This window comes from Triturus cristatus, chromosome 8, assembly GCF_964204655.1.
Source record: "Triturus cristatus chromosome 8, aTriCri1.1, whole genome shotgun sequence".
Taxonomy (NCBI): domain Eukaryota; kingdom Metazoa; phylum Chordata; class Amphibia; order Caudata; family Salamandridae; genus Triturus; species Triturus cristatus.
Genome location: NC_140591.1, coordinates 1,134,010,798 through 1,134,026,843, shown reverse-complemented (window position 1 = coordinate 1,134,026,843; position 16,046 = coordinate 1,134,010,798). Strand labels below are relative to the sequence as shown.

Genomic DNA, 16,046 nt, shown 5'->3' with positions numbered 1-16,046 from the left:
GCGGTGGGTCTGCAAACCAACATCACACCAGAAAGTCAGGGAGAACAGACTGGCCAAAGAAGCCGTCTCTCCAGAATTGACTGTCAAGGCAGTAATGCTTATTAAAAGCGTGCAGGGAGGCCCACGTGGCTGCCTGACAGATGTCTTGCAGGGGGACACCACGTCCCAATGCGGTAGTAGCTGCTGTCACCCTGGTGGAATGGGCGCAGCCCCACCGGAGGCTCCTTTTTAGCCAGAGAATAACAGGCTTTTATACAAAAGACGACCCAGGGGGAGATAGTCCTCTTGTGGACAGCCCAGCCGTTCTTGGCACCTACGTAGCAAACAAAGAGCTGGTCATACACCCAGAACTGTTGTGTGCGATTCAGGTAAAACCAGAGCGCACATTTTGGGTCCAGACGGTGGAGCTTCTCTTCCTCTCTGGAAGGGTGTGGAGGCGGAAAGAAAGTAGGTAAGGTGATAGTTTGCCCGATATGGAAGGCAGTAACAACCTTTGGCAAAAAGGAAGGACGAGTGCGGAGCACAACTTTGTCCGAATGAACAGACAGAAAAGGAGGTTTACAGGAAAACGTCTAGAGCTCACTCACGTGCCTAGCGGAGGTGATGGCAACCAAGAAAGCAGTTTTAAAAGTCAATAAACGAAGAGGACAGTTGTGAAGCGGCTCAAAGGGAGCGCACATCAAATAGGTAAGAACCAGACTCAATTCCCAGTGCGGCATCACAAAAGGAACAGGAGGGAAAAGGTGAGTAATGCCTTTCAGAAATCTACCTACGACAGGGGACTTAAAACGAGAGGGCTGATTAGGGAGCCTGAGAAAGGCCGAAATTGCTGAAAGGTAGCCCTTAATAGTGCCCAGAGAAGAGCCCTGCCGGGCCAAGGAAAGAAGGAACAAAAGGAATTCTGAAAGAGGGAGAGAAAGGGGATCTACAGCCTTTGCTGCGCACCATGCCACAAATTTGTTCCACCTGCAGGTGTATACCGATTTAGTGGAGGGACGCCTGGCTGCCAGAATTATATCACTGACTTGAGGAGGCAAGTCAAATGGAATCAACTGTCGCCGCTCAATCTCCACGCAAGGAGGTGAAGGCTGGACAAGTTCGGGTGGAGGACCGTCCCCTGCTGCTGCGACAGGAGATCCTCCCGAAGAGGCAGTCGGATTGGGGGTTCCACGCTCATGCTGAGTAGCTCGGGATACCAAACTCTTCGAGCCCAGTCCGGGGCCACAAGTATGACTTGGGCCCGGTCACGCCTGATCTTCTTTAGCACTCTGGGTAGAAGTGGTATAGGCGGAAAGGCGTACAATAGACCGCAACTCCACTTGCGACGAAAAGCATCGCCGAGCAAGTGGAAATTCCAACACGCAGAACTGTCGACATTGCCCGTTCTCTTCGTTGGTGAATAGATCTAACCAAGGCTCTCCTCACTGTTGAAAGAGACCTCGCGCCACCTCCGAGTGAAGACGCCATTCGTGATCCATCATGCACCTGCGGCTGAGTTCGTCCGCCCTGGCGTTCAAAGAACCTGTCAAGTGTTGAACCACCAAGGAAATGCCTTGATGTTCCAGCCATGTCCAGAGATGCAGAGCCTCCTGACATAGGGTCAACAACCCTACCCGCCTTTCTTGTTGCAGTACCACATGGCGGTGGTGTTGTCTGTAAACAACTGCACTACTCGCCCGGAGCTGCAGAAGATCGATATGGAGCCTGGCCTCCACCGGAGACCAGAGGCCTCTGATTTCCGCCTCTCCCATGTGGTCGCCCCATCCCAGGAGGGACGTATCCCATCACCACTGTGTGCTCCGGTTGGGGAAGGGAGAGTGATCTGGCGTTGACTCAATGCTGGTTCGTGAGCCACCACTGCAATTGCCGTGCAGTGCCCTCTGAGATCTGGACGTACTCTGACAAGTTCCCCTGATGCTGCACCCACTGGAACTTCAGGTCCCACTGCAGAGCACGCATATGCCATCTGGCATGATTGGTCAGCAGAATGCAGGAGGCCATGCGGCCCAGCAGCCTCAAGGTCATCCTGATCGAAACCACAGGAAAGATCGGAATCATAGCCCGAATGTCCCAGACTCGCGGTTTAGGAGGATAGACCCAAAACTGCGCCGTGTTCAGAACCGCTCTGATAAAGAGGAGATTCTGAGAGGGAATCAGGTGTGACATCGGCACGTTGATGGAGAACCCCAGCAAATGCAGGAGGTCGGCCGTAGTCGAAGTAGGAGACGACTGCCTGGGGCGAGCATGCCTTCAACAACCAGTCGTCGAGATAGGGAAAGACAAACCCCTGATCTGCGCAGATGAGCTGCGACCACCGCCATCACTTTTGTGAACACCCGAGGGGCGCTGGTAAGGCCAAAAGGGAGCACGGTGAACTGAAAGTGCTCGTGACCTACCGTGAAAATGCCAGTGGGCCGGCAGGACGGAAATGTGAAAGTAAGCGTCCTGCAAGTCCAACGCTATAATCCAGTCTTGCGGGTCAAGGGCAGACAAGACCTGAGCAAGTGTGAGCATCTTGAACTTCTCCTTCCGGAGGAAGCGATTGATGGCCCGAGGTCTAAGATAGGACGCAGGCCCTTGTCCTTCTTTGGAACCAGGAAGTAGTGGGAGTAACGACCACAACCTACTTCTGGTGTCGGAATACGCTTGATGGCCCCCTTGGTCAAGAGGGCCGCAACTTCCTGCTGGAGAAGTGCCAAGTGATCCCCCGACATGCGGTGGTACTGAGGTGGCATGGCTGGAGGGGTGGTCTCGAAGGGGAGGGAGTAGCCCCTTCGTACTATCTGTGAAACCCACCTGTCCAAAGTGATGGTGTGCCAGTGGGGGAGGTGATGGCAAATCCTGCCGCCCACTGGCGTTTGGTGGGCCTGAAACACCGGACTAGGAAGGTTTAGAGGCAGTGGCAGACTGAGCCGCCTGCTGGCCCCGTGACCCACCTCGGCGAATCCCACGTCCGCGGCTGTGCCGAGATTGTTGCTGCGCAGGCCTGTGGCTTGGAAACTAACGTGTTTGGGCGCCCCTTCCTTGGCCATGAAAGGTGCGAAAAGCAGAAGCTGAAGGAGTGCGTGTGGCCAAAAGGCCCAAGGACTTGGCTGTAGCCCACGAGTCCTTAAAACGCTCCAACGCACTGTCTGCCTTGTCTCCAAAAAGGCAAGTGCCATCAAAAGGCATGGCCATCAGAATGTTCTGGACATCCCCCAAAAAGCCAGTCGTCCTCAGCCAGGCGTGACGGCGTAGCACCACTGTCGTGGAAATCGATCTGCCCAGCGAGTTGCCGGTGTCAGGCCACAATGAATCGTGAACTTGGATGCATCTCTCCCCTCAGCAATAGCTTGGAAGAGCACTGTCCGGGCCTCCTCCGGCCACTGAGGCAGCAACTGTGCCACCGTATCCCAATAACAGCACAAGAGGCATGCGGCGTTCACAGACCGCAACCCTGAACTGGCGGAAGAGAAAATCTTCAACCCAAACTGCTCCAGTCTCTTGGATTCCCTGTCCGGAGGTGCGGAAGGGAATGCGTTCGGAGACGCAGAGGCTTGGACAACCAGGCTCTCAGGGGTAGGGTGCTGGGAGAGGAAAATGGGGTCACCTGGGGCCGGGCGATGGCGTCAGGTCACGTTCCTATCCACAAGAGCCCATGTGTTGGGCCTGGACCAGGTGCCCAAAAGAACATCTGAAAGTGCATCATTAAAGGGCAGCAGCGGCTCCGCAGAGGAAGCCGCCGGCCAAAGCACTTCTGTCAGGAGGTTAGTCCTAACGGCCACTGTAGGAAGCTCAAGGTGGAGAGCCTCTGCTGCCCTGCGCAACACCACTGAATAAGTACCACCCTCCTCCGTAGCCATGTTAGAAGAAGACAGTGCGCCAGGGTCTGGTGGGAAATCCAGATCACCGGCGTCCTCCAAATCCTCTGCTCAGTCCAGGTCTAACTTGCATTGCGCTGCGGGAGGGTCTTCAGACCCCTCCCTGTCCTCCGTAACCTGCTGGGTAGGTGGGAAAGAAGGAGGAGGATGGAGAAAGGGATAAAAATTCCCCATCGGTGTCGATCGACACCGGTTTGGCACCGTCTCCATGTCGGGGTGGAAGCCGGGGACGACAACGACCAGGGAGCTGGCCGACGCCAGTGGCGGTGCCGTAGACGTCGATGTCAGTGGAGGTCGTAAGAGGTCAACCAATATCAGCCGTGATCCATGCATGGTTCCATGGCGGTCTCATGGCACCGGAGCCGTTGACGGCGTCAGGCCAGAGCCATTGACGAAGAAGGGCGAAGACCCCCAGTCAGACCCGCGGGGCCCGAAGGCGCTTCCCGACGGGCCAAAGAGACGGCCTATGGTTCCTGCAGCTGGGCCGGAGTCGCTGACGGACCCGGGAAACGCGGTTAGGCCGTCGGCAACTGCGTAGGCTCCGCTGGAGCCGCAGGGGTGGCACCACCCACACCCTCAGCTGTGTTGCGCGACAGGCTAGGCGAAGAGCGATGGCGCTTCTTTGACTTCTTGTGCTTCGTCTTACCTGACCCGTGAGTGCGAAGACTTCGCCGAATGATGGTGGCAGCTTTGCGACCGGTCCTTTGACCTCCCACAGGAACGGGACCTTGAACGGCATGGAGCCGACTCCCGGGCCTCAAGCAATTTTTGGGACCGCAAAGTTTTTGGAGCCATGGCCTTGCAGTCGCGCCCCAGGCAGTAGAGCCATTCGCGGTGCGTGTCCGTCACCGACATCATGCGGGGACAAAGCTTGCAAGACTTGAAACCGGGCATCCCTATACACCAGGAGTCAAAGACTCAAAAACAGACAGAGACAAAAGTCCCCAAAACTCAGTCAAAAATTGACTGGGGGTACCGCTCTCTCCGGATCTGTGTTTGCTGGCGTGGAAAAAGAAAGAACTGACGTCAGCGCGCGCGGACGGCGTCTAAGTAGCTGCCGCGACGTCATCCCGGCGATCATGAATGCCTACGACGGACGTGGAGCCACCCGACGCCACCTTCCGACCCGCAGGGGTACTGCTGACGAAAACTTTCCGGATCCCGTCTGACGGCTGGGGGTAGTTCTAAGGTAAGGAATCTATCACTAACATGTCTCTTTCAGATACTGGAGAGTTAAAGCTAGGTTGAGGTTTGTGTGCAATTACATTGCATGTAAGGAAAGTGAATAACTACAGTCATATTTTGGCAGACGGGTATAGTGGCACTTTATCCATGAGAGACTTGGACAGCTCTCCGATTAAGGTGCACCTCGAAGACTAATTTGATCAACTGCTACCAGACAAGGCTTATGTTTCATTGTACATCTTGGTTGGTTGGTTGCTACAGTTAGCGAACTGTATAGTTCCATAGATGCAGCAGCCATGCCAGACACTAAACGTGAAGGGAGCAAGAGAGTACGTTGTAAGGTGGGAGTCGGAATGGCTGTGTCTTGGTCCTATTAGTCCGTCATTTAAAATGGCACCTACTAATCAGTAAATCTAATTTAGTCTCTCAATGTGAAAGAGAGGATTGCAAAAAGGATGATGTAAATTTTCAGTTTTACTTGCAGTATATTTTTCATACGTAAAATGTATTATAAGCTCATAATCATGCTTTGGAAAATGTTGACTGTTAGTAGTGTAAGGAAAAGTGGCATTTGTTCTGCAATACAATTCACTTGAATTTAATCATTTATAATGTCTGCGTTTGAGAACAACACTGAATAATCAGCTTATTTAAAGTTGTTAAATAACATAACATTGCACTTACCCCTCTCATATCTTCTACATTCAATTTCATGGAGTGAAACATGTTAAATGTTTCTTTCCCAATTATACTTGCATTGTCAGTGGCATGTTCAAGCATTACAGTTCTGTAAACATCAAAGAAAATGCTCTAAAATAGGATAGTGATATTAATTAATGTAGAGCACATTTAAAAAACAAAACCTGTCAAATTCATGAATTATTTCTGGTCAGTTCAATTTATCGGACGTTCTTAAATTTAATCTTCATCCAAAAGACATCTGCACAATTTCCATGGAGAAAAAATATCATGTGTGCACAGACTGTGGAATTTATTAGAGTTACCTTGGTAAGAAAGTCAAAGTAGTGGAGTGGGGACAGGAGATGGAGTGAGAATTGTGAAATTCACTTGTGGCCAACTAACAATTGCAAGAATTACAAGAGCTCTGTAGGCAATTGTCAAAAAACACACGTGACTAAATATATTATAATGAACTCAGACACCCGAAACACACAGAAAAACAGGAATTACGTAATTAGAACAAACAGTAACATATCAGGATCATCCCACATTTATAAAATCAACTATAAATAAAATAAAAGTGTATTGCGATGGTACTGTACTCATCAATGACTTCTGAGCCCCTCACTCATTTCAAAAGACCTTCTGGTTATTTAAACTAATGTGCCTCTGAGACCAGGGGATATACTGTTGAAGCAAGCTGGGAGTGCAGCAGGCCTTTCTATCTGTTTTTTGTGCTCCAGGGTATCTTTCAAGGTGCAAAACATACCAAAAGGCCTGTATGGCTCCTTGTTTAATACCTACTGTGCAGTATCACATTTTTCACCTGCACACTAAATTGTGACCATGTCCTTATGGGCGTGGATGTGTCGCCCCATACAAATAGGTTACTATTTTAACTGAAAGCGTGTGCCATAGTATTATGGCCTCCTCCACCACTGCCCAAAGCAGGCCAGTGTTCACCTACAAATTCCCCGGTAGTGTAGCAGCAACCAATCAGTTATTGTTTCTATACCCCCACCTCTGAAATGGACTCTGCAGGCTGCACATGATTGGGTGGAAGAAGTCAAACTAGAGCCACTCTTGTAATGTCCTGCAGGGCTTACCTCAGAGGTCAGGAGGCCCCTTACTGTGAATCAAAAGCTGACAGGTTAAGCAACTGCTTCATGTTTCTGTAATTCCTGAAATCTAATGCATACGTTCATTCGAAGAGTTAGCACTTATGTTGGAGAAAGAGCATTCTTTTTGCTAATGGGATGTACGATTCCAATCTAGTTGGGTGCACCAAAAGACAGCGTGTAAGTGACAACTTTGGCAGGGTGACTGTATAGAACTTCGGACCAACAACTTGCTTTCCAGAACTGCATGGAAGATATAGAGAGAAAATCTGAAACAAAATGTCATGAGTTGCGATGTGGACAAATAACAAAGGATTGGAATGTGTCCCAAGTGATCACCAGAGACTGAGATTAATTCAAACATTCAATACTTCACCTTGTTTGCTGCAGATGATTCCTTAAGTGCGATGGATATGCCCAGATGCGGGCCCCGTGCTCACTGTGGCACAGGATTTAAACTATACCTCATAGGCAAGGTTGACACCGGTCTCGGGTTGCTTGTGTTTCAGTCTGGAACAGGCCTGATCTAGAAGTTCAGACTTGACTGCTCCTATTGGGACTGATTTGCATATGGCAGATCTCTCTGTAGGGCTGTGTACTGGGTGAAAAACAATGGGCTGGAATGGGTCACACGTGACCACCAATGGTCAAAATGAATTCAATTACTCCTTCCATCACCTCGTTTTTTGTTGTGGAAGATATAGTGATCTTCCCTTTCTAGGTATAGCACCATTCATGAGACAATTAACAGAAAAATGTTGCCTCATACAAAAATCCTCAACTTCAAATTACACCACACACTCTGTCACTCCCATGCCTATCTTATAAACACAGTACAATTTCTATCATATTCTTCCGTAACCTTAGCTTGTCTTGCCTCCTTAATTTATTGTCTTTCCTCCCACTTTCATCTCTTCACTATGCTCAGCGATGGCACTTGAGTTGATGTGGGGGAAGGCAGTGGGGAATAGTGCCGTCTAATAGGAGCTAAAAAGTACATTTTTGGTCAATGTCTCACACGGTTTCTTCTGTTGGACGACACTGTGCAGCTTTCTTCTATTTTGCAGAACTGAGATGGCTTGAGAGTGCTTTCTAAAAGCTTCATGCAGCTTGATTATTAGTTGAGCTGTGGTCACTGAAATAAACACAAGCTCCCTCAAGTCTTGATATTATGACAGAGTCTGGCCTATTGATGTTAGAGCACAGCATTTTTTGTTTAAGAAAGAATCTTTGATAGGTTATGGTCAACTTGGCATTGGTTGACCAGGCTCTTCAGGGAGGAAAATAACCTGTTTCATTTACCCACCTTCTTACACTTATAGTTTCTATTATCCATGTGCCATTTTTAGATTCCAACTACCCCTTTGCTTTTATTTTTTCATATCAGGAATTACCACTCTTCCAATGTTGCGTTTTCCATTATCCAATTATGCCTACTTTGCTTCACTTGTGCCTATGTTCAATATCGGGACCCTAAAAACACTGCTTAAACAAGTTTTGCCAAAACCAATTTTCAGTACGTCAGGAGGATGCATTGTTTTCAGTCATGCCATTTCATTACAATGTTCAGTTCATTCTGAGAGATGCATTACTGGTTTATTTCAATTGAACACATTTGACCAGCACATCATTATTACGGGCTATAACAGGAAAGCCAAAGAAAGGAACGCAGTAGTGTCATACTGCCGAACAGCCATGTGCAGGCTTACAAATGGGAGTTGTGGGTTAATATTGTTAAAAGAATAACATTCTCCGTTTTGTTTTTTGTTTAGCTGATATAGGTTTGCTGGATATCATGAGGATTTTGAAATAAAATGCTTAGCTATCACAGTGAGTTACATCACACTCCTGCTGTGTGGCCATGGCCCACAAAAATATATTTATTATGTTTTTACAATAGTTAAAATGCTGATGTTTGTGATCAAATGTTTATATTTTTTTAAATCAAGAACTAATCTAGATGAGTCTGTGACACGTACATTTCAAACTGGTTGCAAAAGTGAGTGGATCAGACCCACGCATAGCATAACCGTGCATTTGTTCAGGAGTAGTATTTGTTTCATGAACAACATGTGGCAGCATTTGAATTTCAGCTGTGAGCACTCAGAGACCTATTTACTGTAGGGGATTGGGTAGTATGTCTTGAGGATCAAGTTTCCGTCAATTGGGAACAGAAAATGAAGTACGAGTTACTTACCTTCGGTAACGATGTATCTGGTAGAGACCTCTGGGGGATGGCGCCACACGACCCCACCCTGACATCGACCACATACGTGAGGTCAGCGAGGTCATACAAGTCCCTCCCGGTGCGCTGACGTCAGTTTTCTTTGGAGAAACGTTTCCGCGGCACAACGCGGAGCCAAAAAACTGAAAGTATGGGAACAGTGTGTGAGGGATGAAAATCCATAAATAAGAAGGAAGATGGTGGAAGACACCATCGTAAAAGACAGAATTAGACACTGCCTACATACAAGTGGAAGCTGTGAGAAAGAGCCCCCCAAGCTAAGCGAAGACCCCTCCCCGAGTGCAACCAGGGAAGAACATCTCAACAGACAGAAATAGACTGATAGTGCCATGTAGAACTGTGCCGTCTAGTAATAATGGAACACAGACAGATCAACATTCCACTGTTGGAAGGTATGAAAAGGCTGGCCTTTTCCCTATAAGAACACCGACCGTCAAAGAGGATGACCAAGGGAGAACCAGGACCTCGAGTTAATAGTGAAGATGAAAGGAAGGGAAGGTAACTGGAGAGGAAAACGAATCTTCTCGTAAATCAAAAGGCACCATATCACAGGAAAGAAGCCCCTCAGCAGAGGTTAACTGTATATGAAAACACTCAGGGGAGTGCAACAATCTGAAACCCCTTGAGAGATAACCCAATGGCAACTGAAGAGGCCAGTGGAGAACACCAGTCAACAAGGTCCTCGCAGAACGGGGAGGCTGGGTGGGCGTAAAGGAATCTGCAGCTAGACAACGTCTCTACCAGATACATAGTTACCGAAGGTAAGTAACTCGTACATCTGATTTTTTTTTTTAAATATCTTTATTGCATTTTGTCTTTTCTTATACAATTGTAACACATCATTGCATACAATAATCTTGTAATAAAATAACTGTTGCCATGAGCCCGTATACATAAATCTGGGTACTACCATCATGTAAGCTCAGCAAGATATGTATCTGTAGCACGCAGAGTGGTATATGTACATGAAGGATCATTGGCATCAACTGTATATGTGTACTGTCATCTCTATTGGCATATTGACCCGTGTATCTCATGTGTGCATTACCCAACCAGAAGTTGAATGTGTGCAAATATTGCAAGTAACTGAGAGATACTGATTGCATTCCTAACACATCTTGAGACTCAATTCGCATTGTCTTGTGGGTGATCTGTGTACATATCAGTGAGGATTACTTGATATCAACTTTTTCAGATTTGAAAAATATGAACTACAACAAAATTGGAAAAAGTGAAAGAAAAGGAACGGAGAAATGAAAAAAGAAAAAAGAAAAGAGACATCAAGAACCAAATGAGGTGTGAGGTCATCATAGAAAGTGCCATCCGGGTTAAGCGGCAACTAGGCTAAATTGTTTGTAGTGAGTGCGGGCTGCGTTTTCCGTTCTATGCGCAGTCATGTGGATGCCAGGACAACGTGTGACTAAGTTGGTTCCCATGGAATATCCCCAAGGTATGTAAGGTCATGTCTCGGCCCAGCAGCCGCTGTAGAAGGCTCCTCCGTTCACGGTATGATGGACTCATTGTTCAAAAGTTCAGGCAGTATTACCCGCTTGCTGCACAGGAGGTGCTTGTGGTGGAGCATGAGGATGTAGATGTGTAAGGGCTTTGAGAATATCATCCCAGGATTGCGCTATGGGGTATTTGCGCAGCCCCGCTGTTTCTTCCCTGTGAAGGACACTGCTTTCCGCCTGCGCCCATATCTCTAGGCATTTTTTCCAACTGAGTGCCTCGGGTGGATCCTTATGTTTCCATCTTTTAGTGATCAGCCGTATTGGCTTACCCTATTGGCCTTATTGCGAGTGTAAAGTCTCAGGATACAGACCTCCCACGTGGCAGGTATCTGGGTGCTGGTGCAGTGTGTGAGTGTCTTAATAATTGTGCGCCAGTAGGGTAGGAGCAGGGGACAGGACCACAACATATGCAGGAAGTGGGCGTCTACAAGCCGACATCTCGGAAAATCAGAAGTGGTAATGTTAAAGTATTTGTTTATTCTGTCCGGTGAGGGGTACGCTCTATGTAATATATCCTTTTGTACAAGTTTAAATCGGGAGTTACGTGGTATGTGTGTGGCACTGGCCAAGACACGTTCCCATTCCTTGTAAGTCCAGGGTCTGCCTCTATCCTCAGTCCAGCGTGTTCGGAGACCCTGTGGTGGTTTCAGCACGTGGATAAGAAAGGCCTACACTAGCCAGTGGATCACATGTGACCCCTCCCCCATGACATGTAAGTATTGTATAAACTGGTGAGTCGGCGGCTCAACCGTCAGAACCCCCCATGCCGGCGTCAGTGTCCGTATAATGGTCGTGTGAAGGAGGAACTGTCCCACTGGTATACCACTGTCTGCTGCCAGGGTTGCAAAGGGTATGAGGGTACCATCTACGTACAGGTCTCCCATGGTTTCTACTCCTGCCTCATGCCAGGATGCCAGTGCCGCATCTGTCACAATGTGTCTGCCTCTGGGCGTCCCAAGGAGGGGGAGTATCGGGGCTCCGGAAACATCTGTGAGCCAGCTCAAAATGTATCTGCTCCGGGCGGGGAAGTTTCGCCAGTGGGTGAAACAGGCTATAGATTTGGGCCTGTGTCCACGTAAGTGACTCAGTTGCTGTATCGGTCAGATTCTTGCCGCTCAGCCATTTCGTGACCCACTGCAGCTGGGCGGATAAATAATACAGTTCCAAATGGGGGAATGCTAAGCCTCCATGTCCAGGTGGCGCATATAATTTCTGTAGGGCCTTCCCGCATTCCATATTAGGCCGCGGATCAAGCCTTCCAGTTCCCGAAATAAACGTACTGGATCATATACAGGAAGGTTCGCAAAATAATACAAGAGCCGTGGCAGTACTATCATTTTGACTAGGGTAATATGACTCATTACAGGTAGTGGGAGGGTCTTCCAGAACTGTATCTGTGCCTTAACAGAGGCGATGGCGCGCACCAGGTTGCCATCCAGTATGTCTGCTGGGGACCTATAAATGTAGACGCCTAGGTATCTGAATGTGGTCGGATACCAGGTGAGTACAGTTCTGTTAATGATTACTTCGGTCTCTGGCACGTCCTTTTGGAGTAGACACCCGATTTTGCCCAGTTTACCCTGAGTCCCGATACTGATTCAAATGTACAAAACAGCGTGGATATAGCTGGGGGTATGGCATACAAGTCTTTGATATATAACAGCAGATCGTCTGCATAAAGGAACACTGCGTGGAGCCCATCATCTAGAGGAATGCCCCATTCCGTGCCGCTCTCCCGGAGTATAGCAGCCAGTGGCTCCATAGCGAGGGAAAAAAGCAGCAGGATAGTGGGCACCCCTGTCTTGTTCCCCTCCGAACACGTATTGTATCAGAAATGAGCTTACCAGTGCGAACCCGCACCGTACGGCGCTGATACTGTAGCCGCACCAGTTGCAAATATCCTTCTCCCAGCTCATATTTGCGCAGTACCCCTCCAAGGAGTCGAAAGCCTTTTCCAAATCCAGTACTAAACAACCTGAACGTGGGCAGCGTCCTGATGCATATTTCTGGATCCTGAACAGTCTACGTATGTTGAAAGAGGTATTTCTAGTTGGAACAAATCCGTTTTGATCATGATGTATTAGAGTCTGTACAAAGGGGGCTAGTTGCTTCGCGAGGATGGAGGCGAAAATCTTATAGTCTGTGTTTAACAGAGCCAGCGGACGATAGGAGCCTAGGAGGCCAAGGTCCCTACCCGGTTTTAATAGGGAAATCAGCAGCGCCTCATTTTGCATAGGCGTGAGTGCTGGGTCATCCGACGCCGCTGTGTATACCCGCAGCAATTCCGGTATTAGTATGTCTGAATATGCTTTATAAAACTTGACCGGCAGCCCATCCGGGCCTGGAGATTTGCTGTTGGAAATGGAGAAAATACTATCCCTAATTTCTTCCGATAGATTAGGGGCATCTAGTTCCTCTTGTTGGCTCGGCGCTAGTTGTGGCAGTGTTAGGGCGGAGAGTAAGTCCTGAATGTCCACGTCTGTAGCTTGCAAATAGGTCTTGTACATTTCGGAATAGTGTTCCACAAAGGCGTCGTGTATATCATGCTGTGTATGTACAATGAAGCCTCTCGTGGTCCTAATAGACGTCACGGGCGTGGTGACTGCATCCTGTCGGATCACCCACGAGAGCAGTTTGCCAGGTTTGTCCCCCATATGGTGGGTACGTGCCGAATGTGCCGCGTACTGTAAATGGCAGAGTCTTTCCAGCAGTCTGGAGTGCTCCTCCCTATCCCGCGCCAGGGACGCTGTGCGGGCACCCAGAGCCAAGCTTCCAATCCGGCAACAGAGTGACGGATAAAGGGGGAAAAGCTGTGGCGGAATGGCCAGACAGCAACCCAAGCAGCACGAAAGAGCAGAAAAAAACAGGATAGAAGATATGCTAAAAAGGCCAGAATGGCGCCACACCATACCCGTATGAAAATGACAGGTAGAACGGCATAAGCGCTATACCAGAGCAAAGAAAAGGGGGAGCGAGAGAGAGAGAGAGTAAGAAGGACCACTCTCCGCTTAATGGCACCCGATGAGTACACCGATCCAAGCTCGAAATTAACTTGAAGAGATGCAACCAGCCTAACAGACTAGCCTATAGAAGGAAGTCGAAGGAGCCGGTGTCGAGAGCCCAAAGGCAAGAGCTAGAACCTGAGCAATGTGTTGGGAATAGCCGGTGGGACAGGAAACATGCCAAGTGCCCACACAATCCCCAAAAAGGGTAATTAGTGGCAATTAGCAACAATTCTAGGCCTGCCGAAGCAGGTACAAATATGCAGCAGGCAAACAGCCATAGATACCTTAAAGTGGCTTACACAAGAAGCATAAGAGTGCCCGACCAGGCAATATGAAGCCAAAGTGTGAAACAACCCAAACTAGAGCTGCCCCGCAGGCGTAGCTTTAAAACTAGTAAGTGAAAACGTGGAAAAAAAGGCATATCTGAAGGAAGTGGCCAAAAAACACATATGTCAAATTGAGAAATTACCCCAGTAAGTAGACACAAGGAAGAACCTATGGGCAACTTACAACAACTTAGAAAAGCTCCCCCCCACATTGGTCCGGACCTTGCAGCCTCGAAAGAGGTGGCGACGTAGGAAGAGGAATACCAAGGCAACCGGCATGTATACAGAATGTATAAACAAATAATTATGTAGAGACAGAGCTAGCCAGGAGCAAGAACATGTCCATACCAGATCATACCTAGCACAGTAAGGACAGGTAGGAGCTGTTGTTGAAGAGGAGACCATGAAACCTCCCAAGGAGGTGGATGACCATGGCGTAAGCAGATGGCCCCAGGAAAAAACATAGAACACCGAACAACGGACCACCAGGTGACACATGGAGTCCACAGGCTCTCCAGGCCCAGGTGAGATAAGCAAAGCTATATAACAGCATACAAGTACCCCACATGGAGTATGCATACTCCAAACAACGGGGAACACCTCTTAGGGCAATAAGCCAAGCTAAAAGAGTGCAGTAACGAACTGAACCCGTGAACATGAGTTCCGAGCCGTATGACATTACCGAGCTGAGCCACCGGTTCAATACCAGTCAGAGGACCAGACACAGCAACATGTGGAACACGGGAACAGCAGGCCAACAGGCAGCTCAAAGCAAAACGTATCCAAGTGATGCCAATAAATAGGTAATCACCCTTGACCACAGAAAAAGAAGACATAAGGCTCACCGCCCATGTTAAACACAGAGCGTATCTAAAGGATGCGAAATGAAAAGGTACCACCACGGAAGATAGGCCTAAGAAGACCTAAGTGGGAGGACGAAAGCCCGCAGGAAGCCGGTGAACCGCCGACTCGGCGTGAGAATCAAACAGCAAAACCCCATCAAAGGGTAAGTCAACCAGTCGCTCTCGGATATTTTCAGGGAATACGCTATCTCGCAACCAAGCGTGACGCCTTAAGGCAAAAGAGCCCACCATAGCTCGGCCCAAAGAATCCGCAGTATCTAAGGCTGAGCAGATTGTGAATTCGGCAAGGTTGCGGCCATCCCGAGGAGACGAAGGAGATCAACGCGAGCACCTTCAGAGGTGGCAGAAAGCAAATACTCTGCAAAGTCCCACAGGGCAGAGGTAGCCCGAGCCAAAACACACACTGTATTTAAGGACCGTAGGGCCGCACTAGTGGATGCAAAGATGTTCCTACCCCATGACTCAAGCCATCTGGACTCCAGAGAGGGAGGAAGCGTTAGAGGGGGCAGGGACGGAAAGGCAGTCTGCAACACAAACCCCTGCACATCAGAGTGCACAAAAAGACAAACAGGATCATGCGGAGCTGGACGGTGGCGGTGCAAAACTGAACGAGCCACTGGGTCACCTGAAGCAGGCCGGACCCAGGTACCCAAAAGAGTATCATAAAGGGAAGCCTCATAGGGCAGAAGCGGCTCCATATTCCCGGACACACGGTGAAGGACCTCAAGCAAGGAGTCCACAGACAAGGGGGCAGAAGGAGTTGCATGTTTAAAATGCGGGTGGCCAATGATACCACTCTCAAAAAAGCCGCACCAGCCTCGGTAGCCCTCGGTGGAGGGGAAAACAAGTCATCAGTAGGGGAGGGTTGTAAGCTGACCCTCCCCAATACACTGAGGGTGCGACCAATGCCCCACGTAAGGGAGCCCCATTGAAGAATGAGGATCCTGATGGGGCTCCTGGGGAGGCGAAGAGCCTACCGCATCTGGGAGCTCCTGAGGAGGCTCCACAAATTCCAAGGGGGGCACTGGCAACAATACCTCCGGCGACGCCGGGCGAGAGGGCGGCGCCAAACTGTCTACAGAGGCCTTTAGAGAAGAGTCCACAACTCGGAGCCGACACGGTGCCGAAACTTTGACAAGCTCCCCTTCCGAAGAAGGAGAAGACGCCAGCGAGGTAAGCTTTCGGCGCTGCTCAGGCGCCGACTCCACCGCATGCATGACAGGCTCCGACTCCGGAGAAAGAAGTGGAGGCA

The 16,046-nt window shown here is 49.1% G+C and overlaps 1 protein-coding gene across 4 annotated transcripts in view; it reads right to left on the bottom strand.

Annotated features, from left to right (window-relative positions):
• The window catches only part of REV1 (REV1 DNA directed polymerase), a 489,784-nt gene that overhangs the window by 130,777 nt on the left and 342,961 nt on the right, over positions 1 to 16,046 (bottom strand). For all 4 annotated transcript variants that reach the window (XM_085622772.1, XM_085622774.1, XM_085622773.1 and 1 more), the window contains one exon: positions 5,730 to 5,832. In XM_085622772.1, coding sequence (XP_085478898.1) covers positions 5,730 to 5,832 — 103 coding nt within the window. The remainder of the gene's footprint in view (positions 1 to 5,729; positions 5,833 to 16,046) is intronic.